Here is a 24,769-nt window from a genome sequence, read left to right as displayed (position 1 = left end):
CAATGAGCGCGCTCCGCGGCCGGAGGCACCGCCCCGCGCAGCGTCACGGCCGCCGCCGCTCGCCCCGCCCTCCGGTCCCGCTGCGGGAGCGCGGCCCGGGCCGAGGATGCGGGAGGGGTCGGCGCTGCCCGGCGCCCCCGGCGCCGCCCCGGTGCCCGGTTTCCTGGCCAAGCTCTGGGCGCTGGTGGAGGACCCGGAGAGCGACGACGCCATCTGCTGGAGCCGGGTGAGGGCGGCCCGCGGGGCCCTGGCCTGGCCGGGCGCCGCCGACCGCGAGGCGGGGAGAGGGGGGGCCTGCGGCGAGGGGCGGCGGGGCCGGGGTGGAGTGGAGGGGGCGGCGGACCGGGGAAGCGCGCGCGGAGGGCCCTGGGCGTCCCGCGGGGGGCCGGCGGGTGCGCTGGGCCGGGGAGGCGGAGCCCTGCGGGTAGGGCGGGGGGTGGCGGCGGCCCCGCTGCGGGGAGCGGGTCCTGGGGCGGGGGCGGTGGGGCCGGGGGGGTCGCTGAGGGGCAGGAGGTGGCTGGGGAGGGCCCTGCTCTCCCCTGGGGAGCCGGTGGGTCGGGGCTCCCCGAGGCCCCCGTCCGGCCCCGGCAGCGGCCGCACCCGAGGCGGGCGTTCGTGCGGGCGGGAGGTGCGGGGGTGGCGGCGGGGCCTGCCGCCGGTGCGGGCGGGGCCCTGTGCCGGGCCGGGCCCGGTGCCCCCGCGGCGGGGCGGGGGGGGGGCCTGTGCCGGCCGTAGCGGCCACGCGTGGCGGTTCAGAGGGAGCTGGCATTGCGCGGCGGGGCACAACCGGGTTTTAAAATCTCACATTACACTTAATTAGCCCAAAGCGGTGACGCTCGGTAGAAAAATCACTTTAAGAAGTAACTGACTTTTAATTTTTTCCCCCGGAGATGAGGAAGACGGGCCCCGCGTGCCCGCAGGCACAGGACGGTACACACACAGCCCAGTAAAGCGTCTGACACAAACACGGTGTTTGTTTTGTCAGATTTTTAAATCTGTGGATTTTTTTCAGAGGTTTGGCCTTGGCAAGGACAAAAAGCAGCACGGTATCTCTGTTCTCTCTGTGAACGGCATAAAAGCGCTACAAAGACCTGCCCGGTGTCAGGAAGTTTGAGGTTGAGAACACGATAAATCTGAGACTGCCCGTGCCACGGTCACCCTTCTCTGCTGGGTTGTGTTGGCCGAGCTCTCATTACTCTGCGGCGTTCTGGGTTATTTTTAGTGGTGACAGCGCGTACAACGGCAGGATCTCGTCTGGAGCGCGCAGCTCTGGCCACCGCAGATAAAAGCCCTCTAATGGCACGCGACCCGTCATGCAGGGGCACAATTTGTGTTCCCTGGGGGTGCAGAGAGCAGCAGATACGTGGCGTTTTAGAACGATTTTTCTTTGGATTAAGGTCAAAACTTGAGGGCTTTAAAAGCTCCCCATGCAGTAGGAGTGTTCCGGGTAGCTGTCTTTTTGGATTCAAACTGTTTAGTGCAGCCCCAGGTACTCAGAAGTGCTCACACAGACAATTCCCTTTGCTGCGTGTTTTGCCCTTGCCTGCTGTAGGAGCTGTCTCTGTTCGTTTATAGCCTTGACTTCCGAGCAACACCTTAGAAAAATTGTGCTTGTTCTCTGACTTGTTACTTTTGCTTATTTCCTAGAATGGTGAGAACTTCTGCATTCTGGATGAGCAGAGGTTTGCCAAGGAGCTGCTCCCCAAGTACTTCAAACACAACAATATCTCCAGCTTCATACGACAGCTTAACATGTGTAAGCATCAGCTGTTCTTACGTATTCTCTCTGCCAAGTTCATTGCTACTTGGCATCGATTTGAATTTCCTTAAACAAGGCGGTTGACTTGGCAGGTCTTTCATCCCTGAAAACCTGAATTCTGGTCTCGAGTTTGCTTTGCAAAAGAAAAGAATAATAGTAGAGCTTGGCTTAGTCTTTGTTTTCTGCGTTTCAGCTCCGGGTCCTTTTGAGCAACAACCATAAAAATATTGTTTCACGTGCTGGTTACCTAAAGCTTGGGTAGAGTTCACTTGGCTCCAGTGGTAGTGGTAATGGTAATGGTGACAGCAAACTTACGCATACCTAGAGGAACAAAGGCCATATCTACACCCATGCATCTAGTGTAGGAAAAAAATGCCTAGATCATGCTGTTGCCTGCATTGCTGTGTTGAAACAAGATTAGTCACACTGATGGATCGAGCTGGACTAAGCTGCCCATGTTTTCTGGGCTCAACTTGTGAGCATCATGTAGCATCCATTATATAACACATGTACAGCTTGCACAGGCAGAGCAGCTGGAGTGAGGGGGCGATTCAGAGGTGTAGTAAATAATTATCAGTTGCCTTGTAGCGAGGGTAAATGCTAAAATGCAAATGTTCCTATGAAGACACACAGGGCAGCCCCCTTTTCCTGCTGCACCCATCCTAGCTTTGATAAAGTGTTCTAATGATGGTGCTGTTGGGGCGCAGTGAAACTGGGATACATTAACTGTGTTAAAAACTTGAACGAGGAGGGATATTGGTCGGTCTGTCAACTGCATTTTGCATCTACCCCGTGGTACTTGAAGCAGTGCTGGAAATAGAGCTGGCAATGTCTTATTTCATGCAGGCAGTCTGGTATGGGGAAAGTGCTCCGTGTGCATGTGTTTGCATGGGCTGAGGAGTAATTTCTCTTCCTTTATTCTGTAGACCCAGGAGGTACAGGATAGTATATAGTTGTCTGGGATGATAGGCACGAAAGGGAAGGTGCACTGTTCCCCTGCTTCCACTGGGACAAGATTTTATTCAAGATGTCCTAACAAATCCTACTTCTGACTAACTTCTGTGATTATTTGGACATCACTGTCTTGCTTGCAGGCGCTAGCTGGCCTCTGCCGTGCGTGCTGTTCATACAGGCTGCGAGGTCATTTAATGGTATTGTGGCCTGTTCTCTGGCTGTGAAGATCGGAGCAGTCACATCATTGGGCACCACAGAAGCTGCTTTGGCTGGTTTTCATAGTTTCTGCTCCCAGTAACTGTAGTGCTGTAGGTATTTCAGTAGCCTGGGGGTTTTCTTCAGCTACGTGTTGTAACAATCAGCTTTGCACTGAAAGAAATGACTTTGTTAATGCCTCTCCACAGATGGTTTCAGGAAGGTGATTGCTCTGGAGAATGGGATGATTACAGCAGAGAAAGGCTCAGTCATTGAGTTCCAGCACCCTTTCTTCAAGCAAGGGCAGGCACATTTACTGGAAAACATCAAGCGCAAGGTACGGTCTAAGCATGTATTTACTTCACTTTGTTATGAAAAGTAGCTTATCAAGAGCATGTCTGGAGGTTTCAAACACTTGTAGCCAACAAATGCCTTGTGAAGCAAGCTTGTGCATCAGCAAGCCTTTGTAACTGCTTCCTGACTGCCAGGCTAATGCTTGGCTTGGCCTCCTCCTGCCAGCTTGTAGACAAAACACACCCTGCTGTTGTTTAGCAACGCACTGGAGTAGGACCACAGTCTTCATAGCTGTCACACTGGAGCCCTTTTTCCATAGAGAGTTTGTGTACACGATTACAGCTTACCACGGTCTTCAGTTCTGCAAGCATAGCAGAGTTGGAAAGAGTCACAAAGTGAAAGAAGTGAAAGAAAATACAATTCAATTTGGTGCTCATTGAAAATTAGCAAGGGCGTCAGTAATCAGTTCATGTCGGTGAGTTTGCATAAATTACGTTGTTCCGCCAAAACGATGTTGCCACTAAGCTACATCTTTATTAGCACTTCCCAGTTTTCTTTTGTACGTTCCGGCCTTGTCTGACCTGTTTCTGCACAGATATTTATCCTCTGTTGGCACATTACAGTCCATAATATCCTGGCTGCCAGAGAAAGAGAGTGTCATGATACATCATGTTGACATTTGAACTGCAGAATCTTTTCGTTAGAATGCCATAATGTGGTAGCTACATTGCCCAAGTTAATAAAAGCATGGGGTAGGCTTGAGAGTCACAATTGTGTTTTGATTGATTCTTCACTGAGCTGTCTCTGCTCAGAATCACAGCTGATTAAATATAGGTGTACAGTTGCTTCTCTGACTCAGGCCTGTGCTCTTCCCCAGTGCTGTAATCGCTAACTTGTCTTGGCCTGTGCTTGCTGGTATGTCGGGGCAGTCAGCTGATGACGTTGTGTAGCACCAGGCATCCCAGGAGTGTTGCACTGGGTGGAGTATTCTAGATGGAAAGACAAAAGCTCTTGTTCATGCCAAGGACATTCATAGGAAGCTATTGAATAGGTTGGTGAAACGTATTCTTTGTTGCACAGGAAATGTTAGTGGGTTTTTTGCAAAACGTCCGTTAGTTTTTCCTTGCTCTTTTGCTGCCTGGAATGGGGTTGTATTCCAGTACTGGTTAGAAACTGAATTTTGAGCCTCTAACAAGAATGAAAGCTTGAATGCAGGACTTCCTTTATTTGCTCCCTTTTACTGTTAGCTCTGCTGGTGTGCTTCAGTCTTGACACCCTTATTATCTAGTCAGAGACTGAAGAGAGCAATTCCTTGCACTGGGCAGAATGTTTTAATTTGGCCCTTTTTTTAGAGGCAGGCTGACTGCATTTGAAATTTCCACCTGCTCTCTGCATCTTTTGGGTGTCTTCCCCATGGAGAGGGAGGGGGTATGCTGAAGAGAGATCAGCCAGCCATGAATTTCATTTGGGATACAGCTTACCCCACCATAGCTCCATCTCTGACCACCCCATTCTTCTTTGGAAAAAAGGGACCTGTGAGCCAGCCTGCATGGAGGTTCTCTAGCACTTCAGCAGGCTCATACCAGATGTTTTCCTCTCCCTCTTGGGATTTAGTAGATTAATAAGAAAAATGGTAGCATGCTGTGGGTTGGAAGGGACATCTGGTGGTTATCTGGTGCAACTCCATTGGGTTCAATTATGGTCTGTACTTGGCTAAATGATTTTTAAACTTATGCCCACAAAACCTGGACGTGTCATTCAGACCTATCTTTTTCAAAATCCTGAGTTGTATATTAGCCATCATCTCGTTCTTACTCCACTGTCATTGGCTGGTGTCTTAGTCTTTGACACTAGAGGGCAAGCTGTCACCAGGCCTGTCAGGGAGAACCCCCTAGGGAAGGCCCTTTTCAGTCAGTGGTAGGTTTTTATCATGAATTACAGTGGTGAATCTGCTGTCTGCACATACAAAATGCTAATGGCATGTTTTCATGAGCATCTTGTTTTTTTCATACAGTTGAGGCTGTCCTAAGGACTATCATCTGTAGCAATGGAGGTGTTTGTGACACACAAGAATTATGGTGTTACCTAATCTTTTAATGGAGTTTGTACCTGTTCTACAGACTAACTACACTGTTCCTGTAGAAAGGAGTGTGTGAGGCACTGTTCGTAGTAAAGCATGTGTAATCTGGTCCTATTTTAGGTGTCTGCAGTAAGAACTGAGGATCTCAAGGTGTGTACAGAGGATTTGCACAAAGTACTCTCTGAAGTCCAGGAAATGAGGGAGCAGCAGAACAGCATGGATGTCAGACTGGCTAACATGAAGAGGTAGACTCTGTCTGTTTCAGAGGCACTTACACACTGAATGTTGCTTGTATCTAATGCAGCTTACATTTTTTTCCTAAGAAATCCCATTCCACCCCACACAACATTCTGAATCTTGCTTGTCTTCACAATTCAGTAACAGACCAGAGATTAACACTGAGAGTTCGTCGACTATCTTGAGATTTCATTTTGGTTGACATCACCTGTAGTAGTTCCTTAGGGCGATCAAAGCATTTCCTGTTCTAAACACAAGACAGGGTTAGATGCAGTGAGGGAGAGAGAATTAGCGTTTGGTTTTCTTTCTAATTGGAAGTGGACTTTGCACATCCTCATCTCTGTTCCCTCAGATCTTTTTTGTATAGGCACTGGTAATTCATTCAGATCATTGGTATGCAAGCAGGTATCAACCAAAGTTCAGGAGATACCTTCCCTCCACTCCCCCTGTTCCTTAAAAAAAAAAAAAAACAAACCACCACACACCACCAAAAAAAAACCCCAAACACACCTTCAAAACTGTTCTGAGGTGAACTGTGTTACACTCGGCTTGTTTCCAAACACCACGTCTTTATTTTGAGACTTTGAAGGAATACCTCAGATCAAGGTGATGGTGGAGCAGCAGAGGATAAGAATGTCCTTATTAGTGAGTGTTTGGTCCTGCCTGATGGAAAATAGAGTTAATTTAACCCAGGGTTTATACTGGTGGATCAGATTAACCGATTGCTAGTTACCCGTGGAAGGAATGTTGCCATTGGTCCTGCAAGGTACTGTGAAAGTTTGAAAGCTGTAAAACTAAAGCATATAAAGTAAACTCTGTTCATCCTCTGTCTTCTGATTTATTCTGCATTGCAGAGAAAATAAGGCCCTGTGGAAAGAAGTGGCAGTTCTAAGGCAGAAGCACAGTCAACAACAGAAGCTGCTGTCTAAGGTACCATTGCAGCATCTTCAGTGCTACCATCCTTACTCCTGCCTCTGTGATACTTGATGGCATTCTTTGCTTATGTAGAATGACAAATGACACAGAGCTGAACAGGCTATTTAATACAGCACAAAGAAAATGTTCACAGTTCCTGAGCGTCCCAGAAGTAGCGCAGCAAAGAACCACAAGCAAAATACTAAGGAAAAGTCGTAGTAAAAAGAACCTCAGTGTGTTTGAAATTTCAGTGAATCTTATTTGGAGAGAAATCAGTAGATGAAGCTGGCCTGGGGTAAATGTGGGGCTGGAGGCAGTGCATGGTAACAGGAGCCTAAAGCGAGAGAATGCAGGCATGTGGAATGGACTCTGAAAGATCTCGGACCAAGACAGACTTAGACCACTCAAGAAGTCAACTTGGAACCCAGAAACTCTAGGAGCTTCTGCACTGGAACAAATTTTCTCTGGTTTATCCCTCAGCTGTTTCTGGTCTGGAATCCTCTGGTGACTTGTGGTGTTATATTACATTAAAAAAAAAAAACAAAACCAAACTGTCAAAGTGGGATAATTTTTCAGTGCCATTTGTAACTATCATTTTGGTTTTTAAGACATGAAGACAAATGGATTTTTAACTTACCTGTATAATTTCAATCACATAACTACATAATTTTGTAGTAAAATCTTAATTAATGTTAGGATTGCTATGCTGACCACTTGTTTTTGGCTTTTTGTTTTTCCTTTTTAGATTCTTCAATTTATACTAAGCTTGATGCGAGGAAATTATATTGTTGGGGTCAAAAGAAAAAGGTAATTACTGGATAGATCACAAATCAGTGTCAGATGTGAATTAGAGGGATAAATCAGCTTCTAGAAGCAAGATTCTTAAAGTGTGTAAAGAATATTTTGATCACTTGTATTTTTTTATTCCAACTTGAGAAACCTGAGGAAATTGGATAAAGCATGAAATAAAGATTTCCTCTTCTTTATCACTAAAAAAAGTGGGTGGGAAGAGAATATACTATACATTTGAAATTTCAAAGTGCACAGTTATCAGAAATGGTAACTCTTGTAAAATGTGCAAATGTGGCTTTTTCAAAACAAAAAGCATGTTCAGAATGCAGCCTGTCTGCAGTACGCTTGCTAGAAAACATTTCCAACAGCCCGTTTTCTTAGAAGTGGAAGAATTATAGTTCTTACTGCACATATTTGGCATTGCTACAGCTTTTACTGCAGACCCATATACTAAAGCCGTGCTTTGTCTCAGGTCTCTGACGGATGCTGCGGGTGCTTCACCCTCCAAGTACAGCCGTCAGTATGTTCGCATACCTGTGGAGAGCGGCCAAGCAGTAAGTCTTGCCAGGGAAGGAGGGAATGGGTTGGACAGGGTTGTACACAGTGATCTCAACGTCCTTTTTACAGCTGTTAATGTTATGAACAAATGCACTCCGTTTTGAAACGGGCAGCTTTAAGGCATTGCTCTGTAAAATCGTGCCAATCAGTACAACTAGTCACAGATGGAATCTGAACAGGAAAGAGAAGCTGCGAGAAGAATGGAGCTTCAACGCCAAAACAGTCAGGCCTTTTGGTTTACTCATTCTGTTTGCTTATCCTGCAGATGGCTTTTTCTGAACATGATGCAGATGATGAGGATGGAAATGGTACAGGTCTCATCATTCGAGATATCACTGACACCGTGGAAAATGCCACCGATGGTCTCCTTGCTGTGGCACACGCGAGCGGCAGAGCCAGGTGCGTTTGAAGGATGTGGAAGTATTACGTTAGGTTGTTAACTAGGTAGTTATGTTAGTGTAAGTGATCCCTATGAATCCTCTCTGAGTTTTTCCTCTATTTGTGCATGACGGGCCTGTTTGGAGGCTGACTTTTGTCATTGGTCATGGTCAGGGAAGCTTTTTAAGAGCTCGTGTCTCCTCAGGAGTGCCTGAAGGCCTGTCAAGCTGGTTGGCACTTGGATTTCAATTTGCTGAGGCTTTTCTGCCTATTCAACAAGTAGGCACATACTTAATGTTTCAACTGAACAGGGACCCGCATGCATTTATAGTTTACTAATAAACAAACCAAAATGTATATAGTTTGCTAACAGACAAACCAAGGTGTATAGTTCTGTCTTCAGTTTCAGTACTACTCTCCCTAATATTATGCTAAGCGTAGCTGGAGGGAAGGCATTCTTTTGTGTGGCCTCAGAGTCCTGTGAAAACCAGATTAGTTGTTAACATCCAGAGTGAAATACAGAACGAATCGGAATCTTTTATTTCCTGAGACACTATGTTATGAGTTTCCCTCCTGCCTAATGTCCATGTACTATTGTGCTGCCTTTGGTCTGGCAAAATGGGGTGTTTTGCTCTGATACATGCTATCTGTATAAGCTGTAATAAGAGATTTTTCATCTGCCTTTAGGAAGGTGCTTTCGTTCTTTTTCTAAAGACCTGTGCGTTATTGGAACCCTTGACTGGCTTGACCTTATTAGGTGTCTTATTTGACAGACTAAACTTGCAATGAGTAGTAATACAGTTGGTGAATTCTCCTGTGTGTTGTTTCTCTTTGGGTCACGTTTTAGAGAGACACAGGCAGCTCTGGATCCTGGCTTACCTATTTGTCAAGTATCGCAGCCAAATCAGTTAAATTGTGCAGAACCTATCCCACCAGTTCACATAAATGATGTCAACAAATCCAGTGAAATAGGAAATGTTGCTGTGGAACTCCATACTGCACAGCCTCATGCTCCAGAAGACCCCGTGTCAGTGATTGACTCCATCTTGAACGAGAACAACTCTGGAAACCAAAGTGATCCTTTACTGGACAGGTATTGTTTCTGGAAACTGTTACGCTGTTGTCATATTGTGTCTAAAGTTTTAGAGCATGCGTTTAGCAGAACATAGTGAATTAGCTTTTTAGATGTTGTTGATGAACTGAATTTTCTGCCCCTTTGTTAGTACGTCTTGAAAAAGACCAGTGTTAGCATCATACACTAAAAGCAGGACAAGTTCATCTGTCACGTCTCTGATAACGAGCGTGCCTGACTTCTGAAGTGTCAGTCTGAGGACTGGTGAGCTCAGCCAGTCTGGCAGTGCCAGAAGCTGGTGATACAACTGCTGCCAAACAGCAGATCAAGGTTAGTGATTCCAGGAGGGCACCACGTGCTGCCTTGATGCTGAGAACTGGATATGGATTTGTATCGGTGGTGGTCTGATGTTGTTTCGCTGCTGCTTCCTTTCTTTGCCCCTCATTTGTGCAAAGGTTCGTTTCCCTCGTGCATTGTCAGGTCAGGCTTTCACCCGTGGGATCAAAATCACGTGGGCTGTGGTTTCACACGCAGCAGCACCGCTGCTCAAGCAGTTCCCAGCCCTGCACTGGCCCTAGAGCTTTATCAGTGCGTCATCTGTGTGGCTGCAGGGGGAGCTGGATCAAGGAACAACTTTGGTTCTGTCTCCTGACAGCTCTTCTGCTGTGGTTAACTTCAGGTGGGAAGTACTGAGGTGATGTGTCCCAGCTCTCAGGGCGATCTGAAGGCCCTGTGGTGTCTTACCTCAGCGGCACTGCAGGCTGTGGGGCAATGCCTTGGAGCTGTACGTTGCTTGTAGCCCAGTACTCCAGCACAGGAGGCAGCTTGCAGCGCAGCGAGTTCAGTGCTGGTGCTGTGCACGCAGCTTCCTTTGCACTGCATTTGCTGTCCCTTCTGTCCTGCCCACTGTCCTTGGAAACATCTACGATTTGGCTACAACCTGATGTTTCAAACTCAGTAGCGTTCCTTCAGATCCAGGTTATTTCCAGCCCTTTGCTTGTCATTTATTGTACCCAGGTGAAAGCATCAGGCCTTAGTTCAAACAGGCATTGGTGTATAGGCTGGGATCTGAGAACATTCAAGATATTAAACTGAAGGAGGAAGTAGGCATGGAAGGAGGAACTGCTTTTTGATACGATAGCTATGATTATGCCTGCTGTTCAGATACTCTTCCTTGTCCTTCAGAGAGTTGGACCATGAAAAGTGATACAGGAATGTGGTTTCGTTCGTTTGCAATAAGCTATCCCAGATTGTGAGCAGCCTGCCTCAGGGTGCAAAAGAAGGCCCTGACTGCCGACTGTTTCTTACAGTACTATGTAATTTTGTCTTTTCAGAGAAGAAATTCAGGATTTTCTTAATTGCATTGATGCCAGCCTTGAAGAACTTCAAGCAATGTTATCTGGGAAGCAGTATAACTTTGGTTCTGAAGCTTTCAGCGATGTGAGTGTCTCTTCACTTCTTCTGATCTCTGAAAAATACTGACGAGGTTGCATTATGAAATTTTACTGTTCTATTCCATGTTGTAATGGGCAAGAGAAAATCCTGAAAAGCGAATAGTTATGGATAGAAAGATACACAGTCATTCTAGGAGTCTAACAATGTACAAGGTAACACTGAGAGCCTTTTTCAGTTCTGTAGTATTTCTGTTACACATAACTTAAGGGGGGAAAGAAAAGGAAAAAGTTGGACTGACTTCTCAGGCCTTTGTCACATATCATCACATCCTGATTATGTGTTTGATTGTGCATTACAATATGGAATGAAACTCAGCCATATACCTGGAATCACTGGGAAATATGATGTCCTTTTCTTCTCCTGTGACCTCAGTTTACTGCCACAGGTTGAAAGTATATTGCTGTAGGCCTGAGGAGCCACCTTCCCTGTGCTTCAGTGGATGGAGCAGTGTGCTGGCTCTTGCTGTCCTTTCAGGAGCTCTCTGAAGTTTTAAGAACCTTATTATATGACACACGATCTGGTTTTATTTTCAGACACTTAATCCGGAGCTGCCAGCCCTGGATATCAGCTTGATGGAAACTTCCCCTGGTATGGAAAATGTAAGAGTAAGATTTGCTTCTATGTCGGGGAGGGTAAATACAACGTTGAGAGCTAAACTTCGGCTGATGCCATTTGAGGGTAGGGACTGCATTGATAGCACAGGATGAAACTGCCATTTTATCTAGTCCTGTGGACTTAATGTTTTCAGTTACTGCTGTTGGCATACATGAATTTAAGAGGGTTCTCAGGATAACTTCAAGTTTTGTGTCCCTAGCTGCAGTAATGCACTCATTGGGCCGATTTAAACTGCCACTTTGCTTTGAGTAACATGTTCTTTGCTTTCTGAATACACCTGAGAACATAAGGCAGAGGGAAACAAACTGGGGTCTGTTGAATCAGCTGTCTGTATGGAGGAATTTTTTTATTCCTATCTATTACTTCTGTACCTTCTGTTCAGAATGAGGAGGCTAGAAAATCTTGTCTTTCTTTGGTCTAAGTATGTGAGAACAGCTTCTTGGCTTGTTTCTCCGAGCCTCAGGGATTCCCATGATGTCTTTTAGCCAAGTAATAACTAGGTCTGGGGTTATAGTTCAGATGAGATTGTGTGTCTTCAGTCTGTCTGAAGAGTGAAGGAGAAGTATGAAATGAAAAATACAATGCAATGTACTGTATTTATTCTGAACATTGCTGTATGGAATTTCCTCAGAGAACATACAAAAGTTCAGTGCAAATTTACTTCTCTTGGTCCAGTTCCTAAAACTGACTCATGCTAAAAAAACCCTTGCAAGTGTCATTTATTTTGTAGTCCCGAAATAATATTTAAACTAGGATTTCCCAGTCATAAGAGTTTAGACCACAACTGAGGTAAAATGCAGCTGTGTTCAAGCAGTGCTTGCAAAATCTAATTATATTGATGAAATCATGTTTAACAGTGTTATTGCAACAAGACAGGCTATAACAAAGCTTCTGGTTTGGAAGGTAAAATAAATATCTGATAGTCAGAAGCTTGTTTGGCCTCAGTAAGTTAAGTTTGTCTGTATTTCACCGTGCCACCTTCTGAGAGCTCCTGTTTGCTGGCCCTCCTGAGCAACAACGGGCTTATTGGTCAACAGTTTAATTTCTCTTTCCTCCTCCTGTCACCTCTAATTTTGTTAACCAGTGAGTGAAGACTTGGATTTTGTTGTTGTTAAGCCTTCTGTCTTGCTCTCTGTCCATTTTGCTTCAGATTGCAAACTTGGCACAGACCACTGAAGATCTGGGAGCCGGTGAGAAAGAAACAGCAGGAAGCAAAGGTGGGCAGGAAGAAACACTGAGAGCTGTGACAGGGCCAAACTCTTCCAAAACTGTGTATTGAAATGGAATTTTTGTAGTCTGTAGTATGGTTTATCTCCTCCTTTGGTCTGGGCTTAAAATTTTTGTGAAGACTGGGATGTTTCACTGATCTTGATGAAGTTGTGCCTCTATCTTAAGAAGCCCCATCCTATGCCCCATGTTGGTGTTAACTGTTTCCTTTTCCTTGTATGTGACAGAGTGCCACAAATAGGGAGCAGAACAGAAAATGTCCTTGTGGAAGTATCTCCTATAGGGGCTACAACCCCCACAAATGCAGTGCTACTCATCACTTTACTACTTCAGTGCTGCCATTGCATGCCGTATGTATTAGGGGCTTGACGTGTGCGTCAGATATTGATCTTCACAGACCCAGGAGCCGTAGCTCCCCTCTTGCAGCTGTGGATGTAGCCTGTCAGAGCTCAGCTGCGTGGGTTTCTTTAGTGAACCAGGTTTTGAAGCAGCCTCTCCAGTTTTCCTTGTCTTGAATAAGAGCCTTCACTTGCGTGACACAGGAGCCTGGAGTTTAAACTGTTTGTTTTCCCTCAGATATGCAGCTGATACAGTACAGGGCCAATCCTCTGCTTTCATTATTTGAAGAACTACCTTCAAGTGAAGCTGCAGGGAAGATGGAGGATCCGAAAGACCTTCTGCTGCCCCCCCCAGAGGAGAAACCTGCTCTTCATCCTCCGTCAGGCAGCGGAACTGCCTTGCCGCTGGCGGCTCCAGCAAGCCAGGCAGAGCCTCTGGATGCTCTGGGAGTGGGTGATCCACCTCTCCTCTCCGAAGATGGGAATGGAGAGTATAAACTGTTTCCGCTCTTGCTCCTCAGTCCTGTTGCTAACTTCATAGAAGAGGCCTCCGAGATAGAAACTTCTTGAACTCAAATAACATCTCTAACGGGCGTAGTGATGTGAGATAGACAACAAAGAAATGGATCAGCAAGAAGTTTTAGCTCTCTTCTCACCTGCTTCCTGGGTGTCACGTTCTGTATAGACAAAAGAAAGTTCTTTGTACAAGCAAAGAGCACATCTGGAAGAACTGAAGAGCTCAGAACGAGAGCTGGTGGGAGTGAAGGCACTGGGCAGAGGGGAAGATCAACCTCCCTGTAAACATACCGCAATGTATTCCATAACTTTTTATCCGATATCCTTATTGCAAAAGGAAATCCGTTTGTATCCTGTTTGTAAAGTTTGGCTGGGGTTTTTTGTTGTGTTTTTTTTTTATTATTAGCTGGGTAGTAATGTGGTGTGTAATTTTAAACATGAGGTTTACTCTTTCTGAGAGCCTGTTTCAATAGGTGGCTTGTGTACTGTTTGGAACTAAGATTTTTTTTTTTATTATTATTATTATGTTTTTAGTTTGAGATTTCTTTTTTGATAGTTTGCGGCTACAATTGTTTGCATCTGCTTAGGTCACTTTCGTACTCCTAGATTTGTTCCTAAGTACAGGGAACATTTTTCCTATGGAAAATTACATTTTAACTGTGGAATATTACTTTTTAACATGCTGACACGCATCCATTGCCACGGAGTGTAGGTGTTGTGGTAGGAAGTGCTCGCCACCCTGCATAACGCTGATTTCTCATGCACGTTGCATGGCAATTCTTCTAGGGTAACTTGCACCTAGCTCACAGGTCACGTGTCCTCAGAAATTTGGAGCAGAACTGATTCACGTCTAGCAAAGTCCAGCAGCTGCCCTTAAAATTGGGGAGGGGGAGAAGGAGTCGTGGGGTAACTTGCATTGACGTATGACATGACATTAAGATTTCCCTTCTGCTTGCAGCAGCTACTTGTTACCTGACCCTATGTGAACACCGGACTTCTTCCTGAATTTTCTGCTTGTGGAATCTTAAAGCTAAGTTGTCCAGATGCATTTGAGTCCTTTGACAGCGAATTACAAAAACTACTGTCTGCTTAATCAAAGAATCTTTCCCCAAAATTCCTTTCTACGCTGTTTTCCTAACTTCTTTGAGCAGCTGTAACGTAGACATCAGCCCCTGGTGTCAGTGGAATTGCAAGTTCTCCTCCTCCGATACCAAGCTTGTAGCAGCCCACCACTAGCCCACACAAACCTGAATTTGCTGTAGTGATGCAAAGCTGTTGGCGCTAGAAGAGGGCTGGAGGCAAGCAGAAAACCAGCTGTATAAGATGACGTGATAGCTCCTACCAGCACAATTACTTGAAAATTTTTTCAGTTTTAGGAATTGAGGCTACCTGCAGGCGTTGTTCTCTCCAAAGTTTCTGAACCAATAAGCTTTGAGTTCTTCTATATTCGAGAATCCAAGTTAATCTGGTATTCTAACGCCTGCTTAGATAATGCATGTTATCTATGCTGGCCTTGCTTAATTGGATTTGTGCTTCATTGTCAAATCTCTTGAGTTGCAGAGGAGGATCTTGCTGCTGAGTGTGCGTGTGTAATGCCTTCACAGTGTCATTTTATTCCCTTGCTTCTGTACCTGTTCTTTACCTCGTGACCCTTCATGTTTGTACCTTTTAAATTGCCTGTTGTCAAGTACATCTTATTCTAGCCTTCTCTAGTCTTTCTTTTGCTTGCTTCTTGAGACAAAGGGCTCAATAGTCTCAAGATTTCGTGAGCTAAAGGGAGAGAGGGAAATGAATGAATTGAGTATCTGTCTTGGGGTCAGCTTTTTTTTTTTAATTTCCTCCCAAAGGCCTCAATTTTGCCAAGAGTGAAGCAGTAAAAACCAGACCTCTGCGCTGGTTTGACAGCACAATGCAGACAACAAGGTCTTGGAGAGGCTGATCTTCTGTTCCTCTGACTTCCTGAGCAGGTTAGACTGAAGTGTAGTTCCTGTTAGGGGTTACTGTCCTGTTCTGATCTCAGTGCATCTCACCGTCAGATATTTGATCTGATTGCATAATAGTTTTTAAATACACGTTCTCTCTTAAGGAGTTAAGAAGCCAAGGCTTAAGAGAACTGCAAATAAAAACTTGTGCATCTGTGTCTGGCTTATGTACTAGTCTAGGAAAAGCTTTTATTTATGCGAGTTGCCTAAGAAAGATTGCACTGGAAAGGGGAAGGCTGAACAGCAAGAAAAAGCCACATGCTGAAGTAATTAAACTCAAGAATTGCCAAACCATTGCTGTGTTTCTTGTACATTCTTTTTGTGTGTTCCTGTGTGTGCCAATACTTCCCAAACCTGTTTACTGGATTTTCTAGAAGGGAGAGCTTTAGTGCTCTCTGGGGGGTCTCGTTATGCAACTGCTGCTGCTTCAAAAATAACTGAAATGCGAAGGTGAGGCTGGCAGCTCTGAGAACAGGTGCCAGGCTGACCTCAGCAGTTCAGTTACTTTTCAATTTCAACCTTTGCATTTCAGTTATTTTTGAGAAAGGCTTTTCCTGCTTCTCCCCATCCCCGTGACTGCAGGCTGGAGTTGAATCTCATGGAAAATTCCTGATGAAGGAATACAGGGCTACAAGGGAGCAGCACGTGAAATCAGGTCCCAAAATCTCTTGAATCTCTGTTGAACCTTTTTCTCAGCTTTATCAAGTAGGATATATTCAGAAGCATGTAGACCTTAAGCTGGTTAGGTGTCCTCTTTACTTACCGGTATAACTGCAAATATAGTAGATGGTAAGAAATTAAATGAACAGATGATTCTCTAGGTTGTGACCAATAAACAACCACAAGGATATAAAGATTTTCTAACCAAATAAAGGCATGAAAATTGTGTATAGTAAAATCTCCAGCTCCAGAGAAACAGAGATCAGAACGTTATAACCTGAAAAGAACCAAATTCAAACTCATACCAATAACATTGTCATAATTAGATCAATGTTAATAATCACACTTCTATATGCATATATACTTTTAAGCAGCATTGTTTTGCAGGATGAACTATCAGTCACTCTGAGGTAAGAATATGTGTAAAAGCAAGCAATCATAGTGAAAGCAAAGACCTCGAAAGAAAAGGAACGAGATAATATCGGGGCTCCCAGGGGTGTATACACAAATCTGGTTTTCATGTTCAATTACATAACAGCCTAATGAACCTGCCTACAACTGACAAGGCAGGTGGAGCTGTCCTTAAGCCATATATAAGACTAAGAAATATTTTTTCCCCACAGTGCCCCTGTCGCTGAAGGAGGGCTGGGCTCTAGAATGGGCTGGGACTTGGTCGGCTGCGTTTGGTTATTCTGGTTACTCACGTGAGGACGTGATGCTGAATGCGGAGGCAATAGCGAAGTGCTCGTGTCGTTTGGCTGAATAGAACGAAGCAGAAGAGATTTCTGTCATTGGAGCGTAAGAAAAACCAAGAGCTGCAGAAGACAGAAAAGGGCACGTAAAATCTCTTGAGAATGTTTCAGTAGAGAACAGATACTTCTAGATGGGTCTAGTGCTCAATTATTTAATCATACAGATTAACTATAACTAATACTACCTATAATTAGTAATAACACATCTCGTTACAGTTAAGAAGTCACGATTTCACAGTCTCAAAGATTTTCTCCTTTGGTAAGTTCCTTTTTTTCTCTCAAGGCATATAATTGGTTTCCTGTTTCCAAAGTAGTCTACAGGGAAATGCAGGTGCTTATGGCCTTGATCCATGTTTTTAATTGAATGCAATTAAGCAATTCAACCAAGCAGTTAAATTGCGATGTGAGAAAGGAGGATCAGCCTGTGACACAGAGTGGGATGGTCAAACCAGGTGCCTGCAGCTCTTGGAGATCACTTGTTTTCAGGTTTGTGTACCTAAATTTCCCACCTCTTAAATGGGATATGATGATATAGAATAGAATATTTTCGTTGGAAGGGACCTACAACAATCACCTGTCTCACACTGGTAATGTAAAGATCTAGGGCGTTTCATGAATCTTTTCATTTAAAATACAGTGGTGAACTTCACAGAAAAGCTGGTAAGAAAAGGAATAGCAAGGACCTCGGTTGTTCAGCTCCTTCAGAGTACTCCCTCTGACCTTCTTGTATGTAACATGCAGGTTAAAACTCACTATTTAGAAAGCAATGCAAGGAGGAAAAGAGGAAGAAACAGGTGCTTAGGAATAAAAAGAAACAAAGGAAACAAAATTAATTAAAATAAATTAATGGAATTAAAAAACAGAAGGGGAAACATCATAGCAGGAAATATGAAATAGAGTAGAAGTAATTCTGAAAATTTCTTCTTTCCACCTTCCTTTAGGACTTCTGTTCTGCCCACACCTCTGACCGTCATCACTGAGACACTTTTGTTCTGAAAAAGAGGAAGGAAAAACCATCAGCAGCTGTCCTGGGTTCTCAGTGCCGACGTGAGCGAGGAAAGGAAAGGTTCCTGATCGACGCCGACTCAGGAGAGAGGGTCTGTTCCACGCGAGAGGGAGCAGCGGCAGCCGCGGGAAGGATGGGAACGCTGGTGAGAGCAGCCGTGCTGCTGAGTCCTCTCCTCTTCTGCCACGGTGAGTCCACGGGAAGGTTTGCTCGGGGCCGCTCCTTCCCTGGCACTGGCGTGTCTGCGTGTGTTTGTACTGGGGTGGGTCTGTTTGGGAATAGAAACGTGGCAAAGGGGCCAACGGGTTTGCATGCGGCTGGCTCGGCGTCCAGCTGTTCCAAATCCAGTGGCTGCGGAGTGAGACGGTGCATGAAGGCTGCGGACACGCTGCCCACGTGCTTAGGGAACGAAGCTTGTGACAGCTGCTTCACGGAGCACAGTGAGCAGCCCAGCACAAAGGGTCTGGTTAGCTCTTGTGTTCCCAGGCGAGGCGAGGTTTGGAAACCGGGAGAAAAGGGTAAAGGAGCATCTATGGTAGCACAGGTTCAGCCCTAGCAGTGACCCAAATGTGCTGGGACAAAGGCAGCAGACCTCATTTTTATAGGAAAATTTGAAGAGTTTTAGACTTCTTTGATCCGTTGCTTAAATTCAGCTTGGTCTGAAAAAGCAGCGTCTTCGGGCCGCGGAGGAGAGGAAACCATAAACCCGTGGTTTGCCGTTACCGCGCGGTGCTCCCCAGCAAAGCCCCCCTGACCCTCCGCTCTGCCGGGTGTTCGCGGGCAGGTGAGCTCCAGGCAGAACGCGGGAGCCCAACTGCCTGGTGGCGCACGCCGGTGCCCCAGCAATCAGCTGGCTCCCGTCTGCCCTCCTCATGCCACCCGGATCTCTTGTCAGCCCACCCCTGAACAGACCATCCCTCGCCGCCTGCACTGGCTGCCCGTGCTCTGGGTTTGGTGGATTCTGCTTGCTGATGCTCCCACCACCGCTCCATCGCCCGGGAGCTGCCTGCACCCTGATTGCTTTTTTTTAATTTTCTCGCTCCACTCTTCCTGCAGCCTTTCTGGACCTGACTGGCCCCAGTGAGATCGAAGGCTTGTGGAAGGGCTCTGCCACCTTGCCGTGTGCCTATGTGCCCGTGGAGGACTTTGTGCAGCAAACGCTCACGTGGACGGTGGTACATGACCAGAGCTCCGGCACCGTCTTCCGGAGGGACGGCTCTGGCGACCACGTTCTCCTGTCCGAGTACAGGGACAGGGTCAGCGTCCCCAAGGACGCCCCAGGGAACGTCTCTCTCCGCATCCTGAACCTGGAGGTCTCTGACAGGGGCACCTACACTTGCCACGTCACCTGGAGGGCCAGGAACAACAGCCTGATAGCCAAAGAGCTCACCACTAAAGTGGAGGTTGTTAAAGGTAAACCCAGGAAGGAGTCTGCGCAGGAGCTTGGAGGGAAGGTCTGAGGAGTGGAACAGACCAGGGGGGTAGTGACCACCCACTCCCGATGCAGGAGCGCTTTGCTGAGCGGTGTCAGGCTCCAGCAAGAAGCAGCAAATAAGTCAGAGAGAGGAATTCTGCCCGTGATACTGCAGTTCGGGGGCTGGGGGGCATGTGTGGCCTCTTGCTTCCCAGTTCGTCCTTGGCTCTACCTGTGTCCGATGGCTCAGAGTTTCCAAGGGACACGCAGCAGAGGGGAGGTCCCTGGGTCACTGCATTGCTCTTCTTTGGCCAAACCTCATCAGCACGTGCCCGATCTCCCTTTGCCTGGGCAGGGGTGACTTATAGAGGAGCGGAGATGGCATCAGCCCAGCAGAGCCAGCCTTCGTGCGGGAGGTGCAATGGGCGGCGTGGCTGGTACAGGCACAGCTGAGCCAAGCTCGACCTGTGCCGAGAGGTGACGTGAGAGCGGTGCCCTCTTCCTCCCGGGAAGCACCGAAACCCAGAGCCAGAGCTGCCATGGGGGGGCCCTTCCCCACCGCAGCCAGCGCCAGCGTGACCTGCGCCCCGTCTGCTTTGTCTTCCAGTGGCCGTGACCAAGCCCGTGATCAGGGCCGCCGAGCCGGGGCTGGCGTTCCCGGCAGGAGCCAGGGCCAGCCTGACCTGCGTGGCCAGCGGGTCCCCCCCCATCAGGTACCGCTGGTTCCGGGGAGCCCCGGGGGGCCGAGCCCTGCCCGTGGGCAGCGGGGCCGAGCTGGCGTGGGACAGCCTGCGGCCCGCCGACGCCGGGACGTACTACTGCGAGGCGGAGAACAGGGCCGGGGCCGGGGCCGTGCAGCGGAGCGACGCCGTGGAGCTGACGGTGGGAGGTGAGTCCCCCCATCTGGAGTCCTTCCATGCCAGAACGACGGCACGGAAAGAAGAAAACCCAACAGGCCGTGGCCTTCTGCACTCCGAGCTCCTCTCACCACCGGCTCTGGTTTTCTATCATATTTTATTTCCTGTATTCAATCTCCTTCCTCTTCTTCAGAGGAACCGCTCTTTTCTGATGGAGAAGAGGTTTTGTGTTCAAAACACGTATTTATTCCTCTTTGGCTTCTTTGAAACCCTTGCTGGCTGTGTAATGCTGCCTGTTGCAGTTTAGCAAGTTTAGATGAGGAATCAGGACTTCATTCTGAGTGTGATAGTATCTATCTAATGTGTATATACAGAACTATATATTATAGCAAATACATAGTACTCATTTCTAGAGTTTGTCTGTTTTCACTGCCTTGTAAAGGTGGTGGAGGCATTTTCTTTTGATCCTACAGCTCTAATCCCAGATCTTCTGCTGCTGAAATGAGGGTTGGAAATGCACCACGAGCCTTTCACTCCTGTTTTGCAGATCTGCCCGTAACAGCGGTGACTCCTGAGAATGGTGTGGGATATCCAGAAAAGAATTCTACAACTCAGGGTAAGTGGCGAGCAAAGCAAAGCTAAGAATGAGATTAGAGACCCAAACCGGCTGCTCAGTGGTCAGTACCCTCAGCCTCAAAACTAGTGTTTGTCTTTTGGCTGCAAATTGCATTAATGGCTGTTCTCAAGGGACCTTGGTGATTCACGGTGACTCTTTAAAATGGCTCTGGATGGTTTTATGGTGGGAAAAAAAAAAAAAAGCTTTCATGGTTGGGGCATACAGAGTTGTGGCTGTGTTCCCCAACAGTCCATTTTGAGCTTTTCTTTGAGTGTCAAAGCTGGAACAGCGGAAAAGCCCCAGTGTGCAGCTCAGGCAGATCTGCTGTACCTCCTCTGGCTTTGCGGCGCTTGTGGTGGGTTAAACGTGTTCCAAATACAACTGAACAGCACCCGTGAATGAGCAGCTGAGGCCCTTTATTTCATGACATGTACTGCGACTGTCCTGCCCAGCTGGCAGCCCCAGTTACCCTCTGCGTTCAGAGCCTCCGCGGGCCATCCCTGCGGCCCGGCCTCCCGGCGAGACGCTCGCCCAGCGAGCCTGGCCGGCTCCCACAGCCGCGGGGCTCGGAGCCACCGGGCGAGGTGCCGTGAGGGTGGGCACGGGCAGGGACAGGCACGTCCCGTGCAGCCCCGCGGGCCTGGGGCAGGGCTGGCTGCTGCTGTCCCCAGGGAGGTGGTCAGCATTGTGTAGCTGCCGCCGTGACCCGGGAGGGCTTCTCTGCTTGAAGCTCTGCTGCCGTATCCTTCCAGATGTCCCGAGGAGTGGCCTGTCCCTGTACCTGGTCGTCCTGATCGCTGTGGCTTGTGGTGCTGTGCTTTTCCTCGTCATCTTCCTTATTGTTTGCATCAGAAAGCCCAAAGATGGTGAGTGGAATGTGCTGGGAAACTTGGCTGTGTGGTGCGTGGTTTTGCCTTTGAGGGGTTTCGGGGATGGGGCTGGTACCGTGTGCTTTGAAATACCCCTTGGCACCAGCTGCTGTTTGGCGTTTCCCTTAGCCAGTACCCGGAGGAAAAGAGGCCACCAGTGGTTCTCCCTTTCACTACAGATTCATTCCCTTTCTAGTCCAACTGTAGGATATATTTACTGCGTGCTTCTGTCCTTCCTGCACCAATACCAGAAAACTCCTGGGCAGACGCTGTCCTGGAGTCCCCTTTCTCGCTAAGAGCACTCAGCAGTGTACAGAGAGCACACTGGGGTTTTGGTTGGGGCGTTTAATACTGGTGGCCATAGCATTCTCCTTGTGCCTTTGTTTCTTTAATTACCTTTCTACTACTCGGTGCTACCAATTAATAATAATTACTATCAGATACTCCTTTAGCCTTTTTTTCTTTTTTTTTGTTTTAAAGGAATCCAGAATAACCTCTCTCTGAATTGTCCTTTATTGAACTTCTAATGAGTAGGGAAACTGTGGGAACTGGGAACTTGTAGTTTCTAAACTCAACTTTACCTTTGACCTTGGGCCTGTTATTTTGACCCAGTTGTGCTACATCTGGGATATGGGTTGTTTTCATTTTCTCGAACTGAGTCCTGGGAATAGGAGTCGTCATCCACCTAACATGATCTCTAAGATTCCTATTTTTATTCTGTCTTCAGAGGTCACTTTCTTATATCAAGAAGACACATAGCAGAAATTCTTTTTTGAGAATGTAAATGCAAATTATTGACACACGTTTCTGATTATTCTTTTCCAGCTCAAGTCTATGAAGTAAAATTGTGAGTATAAACCTTTATCTAACATATTTGAGTCTTTGGGGACTGTATCAGAGCAGGAAAAAAAATGGTGCTACTTTGCTGTCAAGATGAAAAGCCTCAAGCAGTATGGGTGAGGAGGTCACAAGTTAGCTCAGTAGTGTATTGACCTGATGATATGTGGGCTTTCCACATCAACACAGTGTGCGAAGAAAGATCTTTTCCTTTGCAATATTAGAATCATAAAAATGAGCAAGAGCTGTTTATTAGCTCCTCAGCCCAATGAGGCCTGTTGAAGATCATTGCCAAGGATAAATACCCAGTGTTTTTTCAAATGCAAAGAACAGGCATTCCCCTTCTAGAGAGCTCAGGCTCCTGACGCACAGACTATACTCTGATTTATCCCTGAAACACCCTTGGCAGAACTTGCCTCTTTTAGTCGTAGCTGTGGCAGGAAGTTATAGGTATTTCTAAACTCAGGTTTCAGCATCCTGATCTACCTGTGACCTATGCAAGCCATACTGAAGAGCCTAATAACCCAGTCAAAACACACGAGAACCACTTATCCAGATATAAATTAAAGTGCTGAAGAGTTGAGTGCCGTGGTAGAACATGCCAGCGGCGCTTGCCCAGGTGCTGTGCTTCCCAAGCAGTTTATAAAGCAGCATTTTAAGTAACAGTTGAACCCTGAGCAACTGAACAAACGGTGTGATGGTATTTCTCCCCAGAGGATTTACCTTCATTTCAAAGATACTAGATTCCACAAGCCTGTTCCTGCCACCTCGAAGCAAAGGACAAGATTCTCTCCTTCAGAATACTGTCATAATCCAATGGCCCAGGTGTACCTGGGTTTGAACCAGACCACAATCTTGCTCAAAATCTTGATGACTGGGAGATGCTTTGTCTACTCTGGTTGCAACTTTTCTTTCATATTGTACTTTTATTTCAGCCATAACTCGAGAGCAGCAGCTTCTTCAAGAAGTGAAAGTACAGGTCACTATGAGGAACCCATCTTCTCCACTCAAAACAACTACGTGATGGAGCACACAAAAAATGAAAGATCTGAAGAAATGAACATGAAAAAGAATGAATATGAATGTGGAAACACCCAGGAATCTGAATATGAAGTGGGGGACACTGCATGAGAACCAACGGTGCTCCACAGGTAGCAGTCTTGAAGAGTACCTTCATCCAGGCAAAATTTATCTTCCTGTTCACCTTTGCCTCTGAGAAATAGGTTGGACAACCAGGTTTTGCTCCTCCACGGTTTGTGGAGCCTTAACAATCTCTGCAGTGAAAATGCAAACCTCTTTAGGAACTTCAGTTACAGCGGTATAGATCTTCTGATTTTGCTTTTCTTGGTTCTCTTTCACCACCGCTGTCGAAGAAAGCCCTGTGCAAGCCAGGGTGTGCAGATCCCAGGCCGAGAGCACGGCACTAAACTTACTGCTTGAAATGACCAAGAGGATCTGCGTTCACAGCCTTTGTGCGGTGGGAGAAGGACCAGCACCAAGGGCTGCCCAACATCCCCATCATCTTCGGGCAAGAAGCGCGGAGGAGGCTGGCCTGGGAATCGCACGTCTCCTCCCGTCCGTCGGCCTGAAGGGCTGCGTAGGTGGCAGAATGTCCTTTTAACGTGAGACAGCCCTTAAAGACACTGAAAGGCAGATTAAAGGCAGGATGAAACCAAATTGTCAACATGTACATGCAGGTTATTGCAAATGAAAACCATTAAACTTCAGGACTGCAAAGTTAGTAGATTTTATTATACTTCTCTTTATTTTGTCTCTAAAGGTGGGTGTGTGTGAATGTGTGTGTGCCCAGGAACTGCGTTCCTACGAGCATATTAGGTCCCTCCACCTGAAAGCAGAGGAATCACTGTGAATCTGCTGGCGTTTGGGGTAGGTTTTGGATGTGGTGCCAGGTGATGTTTGTAGGCTGTAGTCAGCCTCAGGTTAGGGAACGGACGATGCAAGAGCTGCTGCTCGTCCAATTTGAGGTTCAGAGCTAATGATATGAGAGGTCAGGATGTGAAAGAAAATGAGTTCTGTTATGAAGGGTGTAAAAAAACAGTGAAGCCTGACAGTCTTCCTAAGCAGGAAGGTGAGTAGGGGAGGAACACTTGGCAATAGTATGCAAGGCACAACCGTCACTAAAAGGGTTTTCAAGAGAACAGAAAGATCACGACTGGATAGTGTGTTAATGTGATGACAAATCAAGTGTTGAAATTTTCTGGGAAACTATCATGTTTTCTTAATCTCAGTTCTAGATGAGGTGGCAGTTTTTGGAGCCCTGCAGGGATGTTCTCGTTCTTTAGAAAGGGCATTTTTAAAAAGTGTGTGTGTAGAGGTCCTGTCTGCACTCATCTGCGGGAAAAAGGGGTCTGGACGGTGTCACCTCTGATT

At 46.7% G+C, this 24,769-nt stretch overlaps 2 protein-coding genes across 2 annotated transcripts; both read left to right on the top strand.

The window, feature by feature from the left end:
- The first annotated feature begins 70 nt into the window (after positions 1 to 70).
- LOC137669653 (heat shock factor protein 3) lies at positions 71 to 15,658 on the top strand. Its single transcript, XM_068411862.1, has 13 exons — positions 71 to 226; positions 1,648 to 1,756; positions 3,118 to 3,245; positions 5,403 to 5,527; positions 6,374 to 6,449; positions 7,180 to 7,241; positions 7,699 to 7,780; positions 8,050 to 8,183; positions 9,010 to 9,255; positions 10,569 to 10,674; positions 11,223 to 11,288; positions 12,455 to 12,521; positions 13,108 to 15,658. Exons 1-13 carry the CDS (start codon positions 107 to 109, stop codon positions 13,437 to 13,439), a joined length of 1,653 nt encoding a protein of 550 aa, XP_068267963.1. The 5' UTR covers positions 71 to 106; the 3' UTR covers positions 13,440 to 15,658.
- Positions 15,267 to 24,119, top strand: LOC137669654 (V-set and immunoglobulin domain-containing protein 4-like). The gene is made up of 9 exons (XM_068411863.1): positions 15,267 to 15,352; positions 15,900 to 16,022; positions 16,651 to 17,973; positions 18,842 to 19,198; positions 19,807 to 20,088; positions 20,604 to 20,672; positions 21,425 to 21,538; positions 22,367 to 22,388; positions 23,314 to 24,119. The coding sequence occupies exons 3-9, from the start codon at positions 17,919 to 17,921 to the stop codon at positions 23,507 to 23,509; spliced, it is 1,095 nt and encodes a 364-aa protein (XP_068267964.1). The 5' UTR covers positions 15,267 to 15,352; positions 15,900 to 16,022; positions 16,651 to 17,918; the 3' UTR covers positions 23,510 to 24,119.
- Positions 24,120 to 24,769: the final 650 nt, after the last annotated feature.

Source organism: Nyctibius grandis, chromosome 13 (genome assembly GCF_013368605.1).
Source record: "Nyctibius grandis isolate bNycGra1 chromosome 13, bNycGra1.pri, whole genome shotgun sequence".
Taxonomy (NCBI): Eukaryota; Metazoa; Chordata; class Aves; order Nyctibiiformes; family Nyctibiidae; genus Nyctibius; species Nyctibius grandis.
This window is presented reverse-complemented; position numbering and strand designations above follow the sequence as displayed.